At 35.5% G+C, this 21,496-nt stretch overlaps 1 protein-coding gene across 2 annotated transcripts in view; it reads left to right on the forward strand.

Moving 5' to 3' along the window:
* csmd3a (CUB and Sushi multiple domains 3a) overlaps positions 1–21,496 on the forward strand; it is a 288,864-nt gene that overhangs the window by 230,914 nt on the left and 36,454 nt on the right. For both annotated transcript variants that reach the window (XM_058747031.1, XM_058747032.1), the window contains exons 53-57: positions 1,177–1,350; positions 2,904–3,077; positions 6,224–6,409; positions 11,404–11,577; positions 19,746–19,928. In XM_058747031.1, the coding sequence (XP_058603014.1) occupies positions 1,177–1,350; positions 2,904–3,077; positions 6,224–6,409; positions 11,404–11,577; positions 19,746–19,928 (891 nt within the window). The remainder of the gene's footprint in view (positions 1–1,176; positions 1,351–2,903; positions 3,078–6,223; positions 6,410–11,403; positions 11,578–19,745; positions 19,929–21,496) is intronic.

Raw genomic sequence — 21,496 nt, forward strand, 5'->3', positions numbered from 1 at the left:
TTGTGAGAGCTTCACAAGGAGTGGACTGAAGCTGGAGTCAGTGCATCAAGAGTCACCACGCTCAGACGTCTTCAGGAAAAGGGCTACCAAGCCACTTCTGAACCAGAGACAAAGTCAGAAGCATCTTAACTGGGCTGTGGAGAAAAAGAACTGGACTGTTGCTCAGTGGTCCAAAGTCCTCTCTTCAGATGAAAGTAAATTTTACATTTAATTTAGAAATCAAGGTCCCAGAGTCTGGAGGAAGAGTGGAGAGGCACAGAATCCATGTTGCTTGAAGTCCAGTGTGAAGTTTCCACAGTCAGTGATGATTTGGGCTGCCATGTCATCTGCTGGTGTTGGTCCACTGTGTTTTCTGAAGTCCACAGTCAACGCAGCCATCTACCAGGAAATTTTAGAGCACTTCATGCTTCCTACTGTTGACAAGCTTTATGGAGATGCTGATTTCATTTTCCAGCAGGACTTGGCACCTGCCCACACTACGAAAGGTACCAAAAGCTGGTTCAATGACTATAGTGTTACTGTGCTTGATTGACCAGCAAACTCGCCTGACCTGAACCCCAGAGAGAATCTATGAGGTATTGTCAAGAGGAAGATGAGAGACACCAGACCCAACAATGCAGAAGAGCTGAAGGCCACTATCAGAGCAACCTGGGCTCTCATAACACCTGAGCAGTGCCACAGACTGATCGACTCCATGCCACGCCGCATTGCTGCAGTAATTCAGGCAAAAGGAGCCCCAACTAAGTATTGAGTGCTGTACATGCTCATACTTTTCATTTTCATACTTTTCAGTTGGCCAAGATTTCTAAAAATCCTTTCTTTGTATTGGCCTTAAGTAATATTCTAATATTTTGAGATACTGATTTTTGACTTTCATGAGCTGTAAGCTCTAATCATCAAAATTAAAAGAAATAAACATTTGAAATATATCAGTCTGTGTGTAATGAATGAATATAATATACAAGTTTCACTTTTTGAATGGAATTAGTGAAATAAATCAAATTTTTGATGATATTCTAATTATATGACCAGCACCTGTATACTGTAGCTCTAAAATCTGATTGGTCGATAGGAATGTTGATGCCGTGACATGTCTGTCTTTTGTTAATCATGTTATGCATTAAGAACCACGTTATAGTATATTCTAAAAAAATATTCTCAATGTTTTTCCCCCAGCTGGCCACTGTGGCGCTCCAGAAAGGATCGTGAACGGTCAGGTGATTGGTGAAAACTTCGGCTACAGGGATACGGTAGTTTACCAGTGCAATCCGGGTTTCCGGCTCATCGGTTCCTCTGTGCGCATCTGCCAGCAGGATCACAACTGGTCCGGGCTGCTGCCGTCCTGCGTGTGTGAGTTCTCTTCGCAGCACTTGTGGGAAGTTTGGTTTGCATCCAAGAGGATTAGTTTGACATGTAATGCAGGCAAACCCCCTATTCAGCCCATGACAGGCATCAAACACAAATCCTGACATTACCAATGAAACACTTGATGAGGGAAAACACCAACACCACCTGATTTTGTGTGGGGGATTTGGATGTTTGCCTCGTTTTATTTGTGATAAAACGCCAGAACGCAAAGCTGCTTAGATAAATGCTTACATACAAGTTGCATTTAAATTTTTCTTGTCAAGCATTGGAGATTCATATTCTACAAATTGATGGAAGTATGCCAGTAGGCAAAAGGAAGGACACAACTGACTGAATTCTCATCATAAAAACCTTTTGTTCTAGAACATGTTTGAAATTAGAACACAAGAGTGATAACATAGGAATTTCTTACAAAGATACCGTTTTCTAATTGTGTTTATTTGTTTGTTTGTTTGTTCTTTCATTCATTCATTTATTTTAATTGTATTTGTTTATTTATTTTTGTTTTATTTTGTTTTTATTTTTGAGTGAGTGCCAAAGGAAAATTTAAAAAAAAGAAAAAAAAAGAGAGAGAGAGAGAGACTATTCATTTTTCACCCTTTTTGGGGGTTTCCTGCTCAATTGCCAAACTTCCATTTGTGAATTTTGATGCAGTGTTTCCAGTGCCATGGCCAAATAAAGTATTAACCTGAATAGTGAATATGAATCTGCCATATGAATTGACAAGAAAACATGTCTTTATGTTGAGTTCTATTGACAGATTACTCTTTTGAACATTTTCTTTAGTGAATAAGCATACAGTGCGACCAGGGTAATTTGATTGCAAACAAATGAATTGTATGTCGATGAGAGGTTCTTTTTAGTGAATTAATAGTATGCAGTGTGAAAATGCAGTCTAATTCACAATCAAAATGACTTTTTTTTTTAACGGTTCTTTTTAGTAAATCAGAATGATGCAATGCAAACAGTGCAGTCCAGTTATTTTTAGTGAATCAAATGCATGCAGCTTAAACATTGCAGCCCAGTTCACAAACAAATGATTCTTATCAAACAGCTCTTTTGAATCAATCAATTCAATAGACACACAAATTCACTTTATGACCGGTTTACATCAGTACGACGAATCCTTGACAAAATAAACTCACTAAATCGTTTTATTGACTCATTTACGGCTTTTAGTGATATCTTGAAATTAAGAAAGTTTTATGTACTTCAGCTTCATGAAAGTAAATCAGTATGACTGACTGTTCATATGACGGCTGGATTTAAAGATAAACATTTGCATTTTGTATAGATTTTTACGTAAACGTAAAAGCATTAAAATACACTAAAAATGTTTTTTTGAAGTTGTAAATAAAACGTTGCAGTGTGTTTTACAAGAAAATACTATTTCAGTTTTTCTACTTTCAAAATTTGGCAGCGATTTCTCAGTGAAAATTGTAGTAATTCAATGTAGTAGTATTATTAGAGCTTGAGCTGGTGCATACAAATTTTTGACTGGTAGGTAACAGTAATTTTTCTCCTTTGTGTTTCAGCCATTAGCTGCGGTCATCCAGGCAGCCCTATCTACGGCCGCACCGTTGGCGACGGCTTCAACCTGAACGACGTGGTGACCTTCTTCTGTAATAACGGCTACATTCTGGAAGGCCCGTCTCAAGCGCAGTGCCAGGCAGACCGCCAATGGAGCCAGCAGCCGCCCACATGCCGAGGTTTGGACTAAATGACTTCTTTTCTCATTATAGGGAAATTTAAGCACTGTGGCGCTGATGGAAATGACTTTCAGGCTGCCGCAGTTAAAAAAGGAATGACCAATTTCAGCTCGGAGAGCCCTCTGGCCCTCTTTTCAGCCAACAGTAACTCATTCAGTCATGGTCTGAATAGCAACAGATTAGCCCTGCAAATCAGAAGATAAGATGTATGTTTTGAATCTAATCTCTGCTTTGTTAGAGGCGTGATTATGAGAGTCTCAGAGGATTGTCTGTAGTGCTCGATTCTGACAACAGACCGGATGAAGTGATCAACAGTGATGTTGGCTTGATTACATGACTGGAATGTGATTTTGTCCAATAATTATGAACAAATAAGTGGTTTTATCTCACCATATGCTTGAACAAACATAGTGTAATGCTGTGTTTTTGCGTTTTCTAGATTTAATAGATTTAAACAGTAACATATTTTTGTCACCTCTTTCCTCCAGTATGACATTTTAAACACTGTAACATAATCATAAAAGTAGTTTCAAAGTAATTTATTAGTTTAATCATTTTTTAATCTTCTGATGTCATATGCCAGCTTTGTGTGAAGAAACCACTGAAATGTGAGTTGTTATTGACAGAATATCTTCCTCTCAAATCTCATTTGTGTAATAATTCACGTGCTGTGACTGCATAGACAGTTTTGTGGCATTTCTGTGGCAGATCGTCACTCCAAAGACATCAGCATACAAAAACCATCAGACTTGGTAGAGAATATGTGGAAGCACAAAGAAAAGTGTATTCGTGAAATGTTTATACTTCATATTGGAAATGAGTAACTCCACAAACACTTAAGGAATGACATACCGTGTAATGTTCTCAGAATTTTATACATGTTTCAGAAAAATGATAAAAGCTTTCAGACTCACCAAGTGCTTTTCAAGGTTCCTGCCAATTGCTAAAACCTCTTCAAACGTGAAAAATGCTCGAAAGGTCCTACAGGTTCAACGTTTAAAGAGATCTATTCTGTTCTGTATATCTATCTATCTATCTATCTATCTATCTATCTATCTATCTATCTATCTATCTATCTATATATATATATATACAGGTGCATCTCGATAAATTAGAATGTTGTGGAAAAGTTCATTTATTTCAGTAATTCAACTCAAATGGTGAAACTCGTGTATTAAATAAATTCAATGCACACAGACTGAAGTAGTTTAAGTCTTTGGTTCTTTTAATTGTGATAATTTTGGCTCACATTTAACAAAAACCCACCAATTCACTATCTCAACAAATTAGAATACTTCATAAGACCAATAAAAAAAACATTTTAGTGAATTGTTGGCCTTCTGGAAAGTATGTTAATTTACTGTATATGTACTCAATACTCGGTAGGGGCTCCTTTTGCTTTAATTACTGCCTCAATTCGGCGTGGCATGGAAGTGATCAGTTTGTGGCACTGCTGAGGTGGTATGGAAGCCCAGGTTTCTTTGACAGTGGCCTTCAGCTCATCTGCATTTTTTGGTCTCTTGTTTCTCATTTTCCTCTTGACAATACCCCATAGATTCTCTGGGCACACCAACAACATGGTCATTTAACCAACTTTTGGTGCTTTTGGCAGTGTGGGCAGGTGTCAAATCCTGCTGGAAAATGAAATCAGCATCTTTAAAAAGCTGGTCAGCAGAAGGAAGCATGAAGTGCTCCAAAATTTTTTGGTAAACGTGTGCAGTGACTTTGGTTTTCAAAAAACACAATGGACCAACACCAGCAGATGACATTGCACCCCAAATCATCACAGACTGTGGAAACTTAACACTGGACTTCAAGCAACTTGGGCTATGAGCTTCTCCACCCTTCCTCCAGACTCTAGGACCTTGGTTTCCAAATGAAATACAAAACTTGCTCTCATCTGAAAAGTGGACTTTGGACCACTGGGCAACAGTCCAGTTCTTCTTCTCCTTAGTCCAGGTAAGACGCCTCTGACGTTGTCTGTGGTTCAGGAGTGGCTTAACGAGGAATACGACAACTGTAGCCAAATTCCTTGACACGTCTGTGTGTGGTGGCTCTTGATGCCTTGACCCCAGCCTCAGTCCATTCCTTGTGAAGTTCACCCAAATTCTTGAGTCGATTTTGCTTGACAATCCTCATAAGGCTGCGGTTCTCTCGGTTGGTTGTGCATCTTTTTCTTCCGCACTTTTTCCTTCCACTCAACTTTCTGTTAACATGCTTGGATACAGCACTCTGTGAACAGCCAGCTTCTTTGGCAATGAATGTTTGTGGCTTACCCTCCTTGTGAAGGGTGTCAATGATTGTCTTCTGGACAACTGCCAGATCAGCAGTCTTCCCCATGATTGTGTAGCCTAGTGAACCAAACTGAGAGACCATTTTGAAGGCTCAGGAAATCTTTGCAGGTGTTTTGAGTTGATTAGCTGATTGGCATGTCACCATATTCTAATTTGTTGAGAATCTATGGGGTATCGTCGAGAGGAAAATGAGAAACAAGAGACCAAAAAATGCAGATGAGCTGAAGGCCACTGTCAAAGAAACCTGGGCTTCCATACCACCTCAGCAGTGCCACAAACTGATCACCTCCATGCCACGCCGAATTGAGGCAGTAATTAAAGCAAAAGAAGCCCCTACCGAGTATTGAGTACATATACAGTAAATGAACATACTTTCCAGAAGGCCAACAATTCACTAAAAATGTTTTTTTTTTTTTATTGGTCTTATGAAGTATTCTAATTTGTTGAGATAGTGAATTGGTGGGTTGTTGTTAAATGTGAGCCAAAATTATCACAATTAAAAGAACCAAAGACTTAAACTACTTCAGTCTGTGTGCATTGAATTTATTTAATACACGAGTTTCACAATTTCAGTTGAATTACTGAAATAAATGAACTTTTCCACAGCATTCTAATGTATTGAGATGTTTATACAATAATTTTTTATGTTTTTATATAATTTTATATAATATTGTTAAATAAATAATTATATAAGCAAAATATAATCAGATGCATCTCCATCAATGTTTAGATTATAATTGTCTATTTTGTATTTTATTTCTGAAATAAAGAAATACTGAGAAAATGTTAACACTTATTATACAATGACAGTGATTATTTTATTTTTTTTGGCCATCTGTTTTCTTTCTTCAGTTGTCAACTGCACGGATCCCGGTATACCAGCCAACTCAATCAGGAAGAGCAAAATTGAGTACGGGAACTTCACTTTCGGAACCGTGGTGTCCTACGACTGCAATCCCGGCTATTACCTCTTCGGGTCATCGGTCCTGACCTGCCAGCCGGTGGGTTACTGGGACAAGCCATTACCAGAATGCCTGGGTACGTCTGTGTGGGATCTCTCCCAACACTTTATTTCTCATTATTTTGACTCTTTATCATTGACAATCTTTGAACTCTTTGCATCGGAGCGGCCGAGGGAAAATGTCACAGGTTAGCCAGCATGCAGTGGAGTGCAGCGTTGGGTTCAAAGAGCTCTTATGATGAAGCCTTCGCTGTCTGTGTAAAAGCCTTCAAAGTTTTCCAGCAGCACAGACACATTGAATTTCCGCAGCGGACAGCAGTGAATTTAACACACCTTTCCTACGGTTTGCCAAAGCAAGGAGTATTAAGGTCAAGAGCGAGCGGAGCGGAGGCTCGGAGTGCACATTCATTAGAGAGACGTGTTCATTTGCCTGTGAGATAGTAATTGCCTCCTGCTCTCGTTTTCCATCTCAGTCCCTGTAATTGCTTCAAACCTGAATTTGACTGTTTCTTGTCGGTTTCCACCGAGCTACTTACACCGTGAAGGAAAGGCAGCAATCCTGCTAGCTATCTATTAGTCTTGTTTTTCTCTCAAGTGTACACAAGGTAATTCTTAGCCAACAGAGGCTACTTGCTGCTCTTAGACTGGGAATTTTAATAAGCAGCCTCTTTTCCCCCTCAGCCTTTCAGCCTGATGAATATTATGAAAATTTGAACCTCCTTGGTTTTATTCAGGTGCATTTCCAATTCAAAAGAAAGCAAACATCAAAAACAGGCCTGAAAAGAAGCTTAGCTAAATTGAATTGAAGAGCTTATGTGTGTTTCTTCAGCAGCGCACAAGAGATGAATTAATGCTGTTGGGATGTGAACGACTGCACACTACACAAATCAGCTACTGCTGACTTTTTCCTCAACAATTAAACGGAATGAAATAGTGAAATAACTTTCACTCTGAAATTTGAATTGGCATTATTGTGCTCTTTTACATACAAGGACCGTGTCTGTTAATCTCCAGAAATGACCAAAAAACTTTAAAAATAATTAAAAATCGAATCCATTTGACTAATGTGATTTATTTCGGTCTTCTGAAGCCATATGAGAAGCAGACAAAAATTTAAATGGTTATTACTTGCAAATATTTCCCTCCTGGAAGAGATTTATTTAATGGGGAAAACAAGACTTCCAATAAAACATTTTGATTCTTCATGGCAAGAATGGCTGTTTGTTTGAAAAGTTCCTCTTATTAGGAAAAAATATATATAAAATATATATATATATATATATATATATATATATATAAAACGTTCATATATGAGAAAATATACTTTATATAAAATATATAATAATATATAATATAATTTAAAATATATTTGTGTTTACATTAATATTATTTATTTTACATTAATATTTATATTTGAGCATATATAACAACATAACATTTAACAAAATAACATTCATATTTATATATTTAATATGAAGTTTTGTTTTTTTTTGGTTGAAATGTACAGTGCACCCCCTCTGAATAAATATAAAATATGTATTTTCTTAATGATTATTAATATAATTAATGGAAAGATGGCAAAATTGAAATGTATTAAACATACTTAATAAAAACAACAAAATATATGCCAATATTTTCTGTAAGATAAGTCAATTAACCAATGTTGTTTAAATGAAGGATTGCAGAAATGGGTACACCCTAGGGGTGGGCGATATGACCAAAATCTTATATCACGATATGACTAATTTTATATCACGATAACGATATATATCACGATATAGTAATTTATTTTCTTTTAAAAAGGTTTTTATGATATTAAAATCTTTGATACCATAGAATTATATATATATATATATATATATATATATATATCATTATTTTTTTATTATTATTATTTCTTCTTATTGAAGTTAAAAAAGTGATTTAGTCAAGAGCAGTGAGAGATTTTCTAGCAATGTGCTATGATTAATATGAATGGCAGACAGAACGAATATTGGACAGCTTCCCCTTTAAGACCGAAGTCCGGATCCAATATACTGTTACATATCGTTTTCTCTTTTAGCTGTTTCCTCTCTTAAGACCTAAATCGCTGTCTTTATGAGAATACTTGCCAAGACGGGGATTCTGACGCATATAAGTGTGTTTATGTAATCGTTCAAAGTCACACATAGAAACGGACACGGCGCACGTATATAGCTCTGTTGTTTGTGTTTCAACGGTTTAAAATCGGTTGCTTTAAAACTGCAGTGCTTAAAAACGCGTGTCCAGACTACAGATGTAGTCCCTCATTTAGGAACGAGCTCCTCGTTTTGTTCTGGTCATTCTCCACCTGGTTCTGTCTCCGCTTCACGCCCAGTGGTGGTGTGTAAAGATCGCACTCATCCAAATGATTACAGTATTACTGTAAACAATGTATTTTGTGACACCACGAAATAAACGATAGAACATAATATGAAATGATAGACTTTTTATTTCGTCCATCCGATATATATCGTCATATCGCACAGCCCTAGACACCCTAGATTTAATTCCGGTATACCAGCCAACTCAATCAGGAAGAGCAAAATTGAGTACGGGAACTTCACTTTCGGAACCGTGGTGTCCTACGACTGCAATCCCGGCTATTACCTCTTCGGGTCATCGGTCCTGACCTGCCAGCCGGTGGGTTACTGGGACAAGCCATTACCAGAATGCCTGGGTACGTCTGTGTGGGATCTCTCCCAACACTTTATTTCTCATTATTTTGACTCTTTATCATTGACAATCTTTGAACTCTTTGCATCGGAGCGGCCGAGGGAAAATGTCACAGGTTAGCCAGCATGCAGTGGAGTGCAGCGTTGGGTTCAAAGAGCTCCTCGTTTTGTTCTGGTCATTCTCCACCTGGTTCTGTCTCCACTTCACGCCCAGTGGTGGTGTGTAAAGATCGCACTCATCCAAATGATTACAGTATTACTGTAAACAATGTATTTATTTCGACACCACGAAATAAACGATAGAACATAATATGAAACGATAGACTTTTTATTTCGTCCATCCGATATATATCGTCATATCGCACAGCCCTAGACACCCTAGATTTAATTCAGCAAATGTATAATATTCTAGTACTTAGTATGTCCTCCAGAACTTTTAAGTATACTGCTCTGACCCTTCTTGGCACTGAGTGTAAAAGTTCATGACAAATTTTCACATCTGTCCTGTTTACCTCCTGGAGGACGACCTCCTTGAATGCTCTGGTCTTTAATGGGGAGTTTTGCTCAGCTCGTCTCTACAGAATCCCCCACAGCTGCTCAAGAGCGCTAAGATTGAGTGAAATACATGTCTACTGAAGGATTTTCACCTTGGGAGAATGAATATCTTCATTGTCATGCTGAAAAAATGCCCAATAATGCAGGGAATGAGGGGAGGGTAGCATCTTCTGTTTCAAGTTTTTTTGTATTAAATCACACAGTGATGTGTGAATTCATGACAGCGTTGATAAAGCACAACTCCCTCACACCTTCAGCACTCATTCATCCCTATATAAGAGCTTTACTACCACTGAACATCACTGTGGGTACCAAGCCCTTCTCACTGTACCCCTCCTCTAGCAACACCAGAACATTTTGGATGTATGGATTCCCAGAAGTCTCTATTTTGTAAATATGGGCCTTGGAAGAGGTTAAATGAGTTTATTTTGCTTTGGCTAATTCTAGTGGTGACACCAACCATGCATGCCACTTCTGCAGGCTGCGTCATACTCTGTGAGATAAAGTGTCACTCTTTCATAGCTTTTGCTGGCTCTGAGACACTTGCATGTTATTTCTCCTGCTCTTTTTTTGTAGCAAAAATTCACTCATCACTAAATGAAAACTTCAAGTGAAGACCTGATTATTTCAGGAGCCTTGTCATAAAGTCCATTGGTTTTGAATGTCGGCGCTATTTCTGCTATATTTTCACACTTAAAACAATAATTTGGTATTCCTCTTGTACCATTGTCCTCTTTTATGCTAAGAAATAATTCACCTGGCAGTTCTCCAGAGTGGTTCCACTGCTGCCAGCATTAAGTCTGAGTATGATTCGGTGCACTATATAACACTTTTAATTGTCAGGAAATTACTTGTATTTAAAAGTTTTGGTTCAATATACTTACCTGTTGATCAAAAATAGCCTTAAACCTATACACCTTTTTTTTTTTTAGTATATTTCAGGAGGGTGTACACATTTTTGCAACAACATTTTATCACTTTGATAGGAAAATCTTATTTTGCTGAATAATTTTGACATTCTTCTTTGGTAATTGATAAAGCAGGCTTGTTGAAACAGTATATCTCCAAAGAACCATAACATGTCATATAAGTAAAGAGTAATTGCTGAATTTAAGTTTTAGAGGGGGTGTACTCATTTATGCTGTGCACTGTACATAATATATAAATTATATTAAGATATATATATGCAATTTATATATATATATATATAAAACTGTGTCCGAAGTGTGACAGACAGATATTAAAGAAATAAACAGGCTAAATAAGTTTTTGTTGCACAAAAATATCACAGTCCTCAGAAGAAAAACAAAAATGATTATGCATGATAATTTGAGTATTGCTCACAGCAGGCAAGTCCAGTAATAATTGTCTTGTTGTTGCAGACAGTTTATTATTGAAGGCGGTGAAGCTATTCAAAAACAGTGTTTTAAAGGGGCTGAGTTTAGAGATGCTTTTTTTGTAATCTTGCAAATATTGCATTGTACAAAGTCCTTTTCCACTTTGCTAAAATTCACCCACGCAGCACTTGTTTTTCGTGACATCCTCTGAGAGGGTTAGAGCCAGACCCACACAGAATCTGTGCCTGCAGACCTTCACAGAGAGAGCTGCACATTTCAGCAGATCTGGAAACGCCAATCATTTACAAAGTCAAAATGAGTCAGCTTTCATTGTCATTCAATCATGTTTGTTATATAATGTTATATTATTAAATCTTCTGTAATCTCAGCATTCTTATCATGTTGTCTTAAATATCAAAGAAATGCAAAAGAAAATATCTGGATAAAGCTCTCTGCTGACTGTTGGTGGCTGTTGTTCTCCTGCAGAGGTGGACTGTGGTCACCCTGGATCTCCTCCTCGTGCGGTTGTGATGGGAGATAAATTCACCTTCGGCTCTACAGTTCACTACAGGTGTTTGGAAGACCGAGCTTTGATTGGTGAATCTACTCGCACCTGCCAGCTGAACGGCCAATGGAGCGGCTCCCAGCCTCACTGCTCAGGTGAGTGTAGTGAAACTTATAGTCATACTACTAAACTATAATATTTGACAGAATTATTTTATCTATCTATCTATTTAATAAATAAACACATTACCAATATATTATTATTATTATTATTCACTTAATATTTAATTATTATAAATATAATTGTTCATAATTATTAATTATTGTTGTTGTTTGTGTTGATTTTGTAGTAGTAATAATAATAAAAATAATAATACATTTTAAGAATAATAATAAAAGCAGATTACATATTAATTAATAAATAAATACATACATTATTTTTAAATGTAATATTTAATTATAAGGATAATTATTTTGTATTATTTTTAATAATATTTTAGTTTATATTGTTGTTGTTTTCATTGTTATTATTGTTGTTGTTTTTGTTTGTATTGTTGTTAATAGAATAATAATACTAATAGATTTTCTATTATTATTATAAATACATATATTGTTATTTTTTAATTTAATATTTTAAAATAAATATAATTATTTAGATTATTATTATTTTGTTTGTGTTGCTGTTGGTATTATTATTATTGTTGTTGTTGTTGTTATTGTTATCATGCAATGTTTAATGTTTAATTAGTGTTGTTTTTTTAGCACATTGCTCATTTTAATGCTATTTCATGTAAGGAATAATTGAATCCTGACTCTGAATTATTTGAATGCAGCTGTTCACTTTTCAGTAGTTCAGTTACACTGCTCATACCAAGGACCATATCTTTTGACTTTTTTTTTAGTTTTTGTTCCTAAAATTACTTTGTAGTGTTAGGAACACTTCTTGAAATAGCTGAAACCATTGTTGCTACTTTGAAAGAGTCACTCAGACTTCTATTACTAACTCCAGCATGTCATTTAGCACTAGTAATGGAGGTTTGAGCTGTTTCTATGCAGTTGAGAAGAGAGAGTGTGTGTGTGTTTGTGATTACTGCGGCTCTCAGCAGTGTTGTGAAGTAACTTCTCTCACAAAAAGCAGCATTATTAGTTTAACTGCATTTCTCAGTAGCACACACTTCTAGCGTTGCTATTCTTGAAGATGTTATTGATTAAGCAGCGAGGCAGCACTGACAAGAAGGCTCTGTGTTTGAAGAAGCGAGATACAGAGAGTCTGCTTTCCGTAGATATAAAAAGCAATTTCAAAAATAATTCAAAATTGTCATTTTATCCTGTTGTGTGTCATATTTACTAGCTTGGCCAGTGATGTTTGTTTTTCTGGTTCTTTTGCTGTATGTTTGTAGGTTGTGAGGCACTTTGAAATAACTAAAATGAATATAAAGAAGCAACAAACCATGAAAGGCTGTGCGCTACGGTAATTTTAGCACAGTTATGGAGGTTTTAGATGCTTTGCTTCACGTTGTGCTTAAAACCAGCCTACAAATGACTGTTCATGGTAAAAAAAAAAAAAAAAAAATCTTACATTATAATTCAGCTTTCTCAGTTTCATAAAGGCTTTCCCCTTTCCTGTAGTAAAATCGCAGTAACGCACGGCCCGTCGTGGCTTATTGCTTTATTCAGATAACACGTATGTCCTTTGTATCTGCTTGTTCAGGCCTCAACTCGTCTTTGAAAGAGTAATCATACATTTGAATGAGCACATTGTTGAGTGAAGCTCATCTTTGTCTTGGTTCTTATTTCCTGTCATTATGTGTCAGTCTTACACGAGTTAATTAAGTTCAGCTGAATAATGACTTCTGTCTCTGCGTGACACGCTACACCGTTTCTTCTTACTGACAAGCTGTCTGTCTGATTCCAGCTAACATGCGCAGATTTTTCTTCTTTAAGGAAATAGTTCACGCACAAATGAAACACTCATTATTACTTACACTCATATCATGCCAAATATGAGTCTTTTTCTGTACAGTTCATATTCATATCTTGAAAAAGAGCAAAAATACACAGTTAAAGCCCCATAAAAGCAGTCCAGATTACTATTTTTAAGGTCTTGTGAGGTCATAGAGTGCATCTTCACCTGAAAAGATAAAATATGCACATGCACAAATGAGATTCAAGCACTGCAGAGGGAAAATAATCAGTGAATAACATTTAAAGTTTAGTCTGTTCCTCAAATAGAACTGTCGTATGACTTCAGAAGACCTAAAATATAGTGAAAGCATTAAAATGGACTACTTTATGGGGCTTTTTAATCCCTTTTGAAGCTTAAATTATACAGAATATATATTAAATTGATCAAAGGTGACAGAAAAGACATTTATAATGTTACAAAAGATTTCCATTTCAAATAAGTGCTTCCTTCTGTTCACCAAAGAATACTTTTTTTCTTTCTTTTTTTTTTTTTTTTTAAAGTTTTATGGTTTTCACAAAAATAATAAGCAGCAGAAAACTGTTTTCAGTGTGAATAATGACGCTATATAAATGCATCACTCATTAAATCATTCATAATTCACATCAAATGTTTCTTGTGCAGTAAATCAACATAGTAGAATAATTTCTGAAGGATCGTGGAGTTAATGGAGTTAATCCTGCATCATATTTCACAACATTGCTGTTTTTACTGTGTTTTTAATTAAATAAATGCAACCTCAGTGAGTATAGGAGACTTCTTTCAGAAATATAAATCATACTATGTACATGCAATCAGTCAAACATCCACAGAACATGAAAAATGATGCATTTGCACGCTTAAAAAGCCTCTAAGAATCACACATTCGCCTCTGTGCGCATCTGTATGCAGCGCTGCATGTGCTGCACGCACTGACCCAAAAACAGCATGAGCTGGGAGTTTCCTCTTTTTCTTTCATTCGTTCTCCTTTCTTCTCAATCCTTCCTCCTCTGTCTGCTTTTTGTCGGTTTGACTGTTCAGAATGGAGTACTAGCACACTGCTGAATACTGCATGGTATACTCTATACTGCCTTTCACATACTGCTTTGTTTTTGTAAACAGTATGTGAAAGAGAACGTGTTATAAGATGATATATATTTTAAATAGTATAGTAATGCTGCTGTAGGCTGTCATCAAATGAGCCCATGTTGTATATAGTCAACATAGTGGACTTACAAATCATTTATTATTTGCTTTATTATTATAATTTGGAATTTTTTCTAATCTCTGCTAATTGCAGTCATTTTAATCATACTGTACAGCATGTTAAGTTTTGTTTCTACTAAGGGATTTTAGGAGAAACATCAGAGACGAAGTTGATACCTAAATGAAGCATACATCTCAAATCCTCCTGAGCTTTGAAAGAGCAACCTCTGAGAAACAACACTTTCCTCATGGCTCTCTGTGTCTTTCTAGCATTACTTCTTTATTCTGTGTGAACATGCTCGGCGCTTCTCGGGAGGTTTGATGTTGAGACTGTGTTCTGGATTTCTGGGACATTCGTCAGGAATCCAGCATCTCGATTGCTGGAAATTCTAGGAGGCGTACGCCACCGTAGGTTTACAAAAGTTAGCCAGTTGCATCTTGGCTTCATTTTAAAGCATTTTCAGCTGCATGTTTTTGTTTAAGATAAGAAAACCCTACATCCCCTGGAGCGCCTGCTTTCATGGGAGTTTTTGTTGTTTTTGCATCATTTAATTCCCCTGATAGCAACTAAAACAAAACTCCCATATTTTTGGCATACAATTAATATTATTAAGAAACAATTTGAGTGAAATGTATATAACTATATTTAGAAATGTTAAGATATTTGTAGACAGAAATATTTTTTTTTTGTTTGTTTTTGAAAAGTCTTTTATGCTCACCAAGCCTACATTTATTTGATCAAAAATACAGTAAAACAGTATAATTGTCAAATAATAATCATTATATATTTTTTTAAATAATTTTTAAATTTTCTTTAAAAAATATATATATATTTATTATTCGATAAATTTTAGGAATTCAGCAGCCATTACTCCAGTCTTCAGTTTTATGATTTTATTTTTCAGAAATCATTCTGATGCTGATGTGTGTGTTTAATTATAATCAGTAGTAATTATAATAATAATGTTTTGTTTTTTTTGTTTATTTGTTTTGGTCTGCTTTCATTGACATTTTTGTTGTATTTGCATCCATTTAATTTTAGTTACACACACACATATAGTGTATATATATATATATATATATATATATATAAGACAAAAATACTATTTATTATGTTTTTGAGGGAAAACAAGTATTTTATGCTCACCAATACAGTAAAAACAGTAATGTTGCAAAATAATAGCCATAAAATTTTTCAAAATAATTTTGCAATGACTGTTTTCCCACATCCATAACTACAGTGCAATAGGACACATATGTTCATTTAATTATAATCAGTCTTAATTATAATAGTAACATTTGTCTTTCCACTAAAAATATAAAATGGCTTCATTTTAAAGCATTTCCAGCTACATGTTTTTGTTTAAGATAAGAAAACTCTACGTCCCCTGCAGCGCCTGCGTTCTTTCGTGGGAGTTTTAGTTGTTTTTGCCTCACATTATTTGGCAAAAGGAATTTCACCAAAGACTAAAAGCCAATACTACATGATAAAATATGGATGGCAAACAAGATCAATAGCGTTCTGCACTGCCAGGTGAATCAGAGTTCCTTACGTAACGAACTTCACAGCCTTATTATACCCTGCTAAGCTACTGGTGGGCGTCCTTTAACGCAAAGTCACACCTCACTGCTGTGCCAATTAATGGAAACTAGAACTGTTCGAAGTATTCAACAGCTTCACCTTTGTAGAAGAATCTAATGAAGGTTACATAAGCACACACACAGCTCTTACATTGTCCATCAAGAGATCCATGGCTTTGTGCCTTGGCTGTTTCATGGCCACTTGAGGTGGGACGGATCTTTTCGGAGACCTGTCTGTTCGTAACTCGCCAACAAAGGCAGGACGTCAGAGCAATTGAGGTTAATGAGGAAGAAAAGTCAACCCTTTCTCCATCATGACACCTTTCTTTTTTTATCGGGGTTGGATATTTGAACAAACGGCCTTGAATAGGGTCTCTTTCTCTCTCTCTCTCTCTCTCTCTCTCTGCATGCGTCTATCTTTCTCTGCACTACGATCAGCATGCTTGGAATGATGTCAGATGAGTACAATCCGCCTCTCATTTTCTGTGCCGCAGAATAGAAAAGGAATGTCCCAGATTTCTAATGAACTAAAGCGAAAGTGTTTGACTAGAAAAATACGGTGCTGTCATGGAACGCTACTGTTTTTCTGTTTATTTATGTACAGAGAGCCGGTTAAGCAGCAGTGCGGTGGAACGGGAGGACGCTTGCCCTACGGCTGCTTTTAATCACTGGTTAGTCGTTCCCTCGGGTTCGTGGGCCATTTGCTGAGTCTGGGCTTTCTTATTGGCCTCGGGGTGCTGGTACACATAATTAAAAAGGATTTGATTTCCGGGTCATCGGCTGACTCCAACAGGGCTCGGTGCTCGGAGTATCTGCGACGTGTGCCGTCCGGCTCTGTTCAATGAATATTTTACCATAATTATTTATGCTAATGACTTCTGCTGGCAGCCGCTAGATGATAATTGATAGCCTGTTGCATATCACACTGTCATTTGGAAAGGTGTCGCATCTCTCACACGCCTGCAAATTCGCCTGTAACAACATATAAATGCATCTAATTGTTTCTCTTGAGAATTTCGCCTGGTTTTTGCACTTCAAAATGGCAATATGTGTTTTCATGTGTCTCTTAAAAGAATAGTTCACACATCAGTGGAAATTGTCATTTTCTCGCCCTCGTGTTGTTCCAAACCTGTATGTGAGTTTCTTTCTCGTGTGAAACACAAAAGGAGACGTTAAACTACAGACTGGGCTGTCAAGCTCAAAAAAGGACAAAAAAAACACCTTTATATTTGTTACTCGTTTGAAATGCTTCAAGTCTTGTGAAGTCATACAATAGATTTGAATGCGCAGAAAAAAGATTTCTGTGTGAATATCTATTTTATTGTAAAAATAATATATAGCCTATATATATATATATATATATATATATATATATATATATATACTATCAGACAAAAGTTGTTAATGTTTTTAAAAGTTAAATACAGTAAAATAACTGTTTTCTATATTTTAAAATGTATTTTTTTTCAAAGCTGAATTTGTGAACTAGATATTATTATCTATGTTGGAAACAGTTGTTTTTGTATAATGTTTTGTGGAATTATAAATCTTTCATATCAGTATAAAAGTCTTCACCATCACTTCAGATCAACGTAATCCTAAAACAAGATACATTTACTTGACTAATAGATTTGAATGTACAGAAATGAGATTTCAGAGTTACATTTTAGTCTGTTTGTCACACAAATATCTTTTTTTTTTTTTTAGCTGAACAACATCTATTCACATTTATTAAGAAATGGAGCAGTATGAACGTTCTTCAAAACATCATCTTTTCTGTTTCTTGGAAAAAATAAAGCCATGCGAGTTAGGAAAGACATGAAAGTGCTGTAAAAAAGTACAAATATATTTATTTTTTGCTGAGCTGTTCATTATTTATGCATTCAGCAGACACCAAAGTGACTTACAATAGAGGAACATAAGCGATTCGTCACAGAGCAAGCAATATTTATAGCATACAGGTTTATTAGAAAGCTAGGAAACAAGCTAGAGCAGAGGTGAAATGCAAGAAGAAGTGGGACATTTTCCAGTAATAAAAAGCAGTTGTCATTGTTTTTGCTTTTCTATTGGCTGTCATAGTTCATATCTCTACCTAATCGTACGAGGCAGGTGAGCAAAAAGGTTGTGTAAGCTCAATCAAATAGTATTTTCACGCACAGAAAGTTCCTCTCCTCAAATCTTCTGAAACAGCATGGTGAGTGACAGCTCAGAGAACAGGGGAAGTGTTCCTTTGAGATCCGTAACTGCTCTTTATTCGAGCTGTGGCAGTTTGGCACGCTGAAAAACTCCTCTGTGGCCAAAAGAAGCTCTCAACTGATCCGAGGGCAGCGCTGGTCCCGCTTACATTTATAATGTCTCCGATACATCACTGAGCAGGTCTGTTTTGCTGTCAAACTGTCTTTCATTAATCCATTTAATCCCAGTGGTGATCACATTTTAGTTTAGAGTTTGAGTTTTGAAGAATGAGAAAAGGGTTGCTGGTGTAATTTACACTACAAATGACTGTCTAGATTTCATATGGACGTTTTGACATGGCTGGTGTGAATAGTCACATGACCCAAACCTTTATTTCAGTTAACTCCTTGAAAGCAACTGAAATCTATGATAACACAAATACCATACATGCACACACATACATATCTACACACATTTCCATATATATATATATATATATATATATATATATATATATATATATATATATATATAGGAATGTTTACATATTTTTACTGGACAAAAGACAAAAAAATTTTTTATTCATTTATTTATTTAACAGTAATAGTGTAAAATAATAATCATTAAATATTAAAACAATACTTGGAGAACTGTTTTAATTTTTAATATTAAAAATGATATATTTATAATTTTATATATTTTAAGAATTTTCAGCATCATTACTTCAGTCTTCGTGTCACACAAGCCTTCAGAAATCATTCTAATATGCTAACAGTAAAATAATTATATTTTGTCTTGTTTATTTATTTATCCACTATAAATATCTATCCCTAAAACAAGATAAATATACTTCCTAGCAAAATTTTGTAATATATTAAGACTTGTTTTCAGAGAATATATTTTAAATGGTTCATTTCTTGAATCTGTTGGCAAATGCATAATTAATGCATAGCAAAATACAAAAAAGAAAAAGTGAGGTTTTTGAAACTAGAAAAAAAACTGTTTGCCATTTGGAAATAATTATTTCAACTCAAATCAATATTTCATATCCATCTGTTTATTTATTTAGCAAGTGTCGCCATCTAATAAGCAAGATAGTGTAGAGTCAGCTGGCCGTTATGGCATAATGAACTGTTTTAGTGTGATACAAGACCCCTCGGCTTTGAGTTTGTTGTAATAATGGCTGACTAACTGTATATTATGTCTTACGTATTGACCAAGTCTGCAGTTTCAGACTTCCATGGGTTGCACATACTTCCAGCAACTTACTATCAACTTTTTTTTTTTTTTTTTCGAGAAGAAACATACAGTTTGTTTCTGTTCAAGTAGAAAATTACATGTGCTGTAAAAATGAGGATGAAGTATGCAGTATAGTATCTAGAATATAGTATCTAGAATATATGTGCACTTGTCTCCTCAGGTGATAAACGGGGCGCTTGCGGGGATCCGGGCACACCGGCCCATGCCACCCGAGAGGAGGGCAGCTTTCAGCAGCACGCTAAAGTGCGCTTCACTTGTGCCACGGGTCACACGCTCTACGGCTCGGCAGAACGGATCTGCTTCCCCAACGGCACTTGGTCAGGCCGTCAGCCCACCTGCAAACGTAAGTAACTTTAGACGTCATGCATAATGCATGCGCACAGCAAGGAGCGGCACGAGTACACACCGGGACACTGATATGCATCAAACGAGAAGTCTTTTCTCACATCGAACATTTGAGCCGGTGTCACGGCATTCATGCGTTCTGTAATTCACGCAAAAGACGACCTTGCACCGGAGGCTTTTGAGGAAAGTGTTTTTTTCTGCTGCTTTTGCAGCTCTTTTAGTCTGACGCATTGTCCGTGTCATCTCGAGGGTGACAGGTTATTGCGGTCCAGCGCCATGCTGGGCTATAAAACAGATTTACAGATTGTTAGCGCGCAGGTCCCAGGAGGCGGAAATTTCTCAAGCTTGAATGTTTTTGCTACGCAGCTCTGGTCTAACAGCTTGTCTTGCATTAAATCCCATCATGCCCCCCTGTGATTTTCCAGGCCGAACAAACACCAACATCTCCTGCAGTTTAACCCCACTCAACCCGTGCATGAGGGGAGAAAACTGAAAGAAGTCTATTACCTTTGCAAAAATATCCAAGTAAAAACACATCAGGCTCTTCAAAATCAATCCAAATGAGTACAGAATAGTCAATTTGTGCTCAATGAAGTACTATTATATATTTTTTTAACATTTTGAATTCGCTTTAGACCAATTCTCACTATTAACTAGTTGCTTATTAGCGTGCATATTACTAGCATATATTGGTTGTTCATTAGTACTTATAAAGCACATATTAATGCCTCATTCTGCATGACCATATTTTAGATCCCTTACAACATACCTTAATTTAACAACTACCTTATTAACTATTAAAAAGCAAATCAGGAATTTGAGGCAAAAGCCATAGTTAATAGTTAGTTAATATTTGAGAATTGGTCCTCAAACTAAAGTGTGATTTTATTTATTTATTTAAATTATTTTAGTTTAAGTTTTAGTAATTTGATGTGCTTTTGTGTTTTTTTTTTTTATTTCGATTTAGACTTATTTGTTTTATTTCATTTTTAGCAATTTTACTAATGTAATTTTTAAGTTTTTCATCTGATATTTCTAATTAATTTCATTTCAACCTTATTTCACTTAACATAAATTAATTTTAATAGTTTTAGTTGTAGTTAACAGTAACAACACTACACCGAAGCAAATTTTCTGAAAGTGTGCCAATTTTTTGGAGGAAAAAACGTATATTATATTTATTTATTTATTTATTAATCATACAGTATATTATTTTACTGTTTATTAATATTCTGAATTAGCTTAAAAGTTTACCTTTAGTATTTTTTAGTTTTAATTTCTTTTTATTTTAGTAGTTTTAGTACTTTGACCTTAACTTATTTCAGTTAGCTTTCAAGGCAACATTTCTAATTTCCACTAAAGTTTTTCATCTAATATTTCATCTATATATATATATATATATATATATATATATATATATATATATTTATTTATTTATTTATTTATTTATTTTTCAATTTTATTTCAATTAACAAAAATATTTTTCTAATAGTTGTCGTTAACAATAACCGAAGCAAATTTTCAGAGAGTTTGCTATGACATTTTGTACAAATACACTGGAAAATA

This window comes from Onychostoma macrolepis, chromosome 16 (genome assembly GCF_012432095.1).
Source record: "Onychostoma macrolepis isolate SWU-2019 chromosome 16, ASM1243209v1, whole genome shotgun sequence".
NCBI lineage: Eukaryota > Metazoa > Chordata > Actinopteri > Cypriniformes > Cyprinidae > Onychostoma > Onychostoma macrolepis.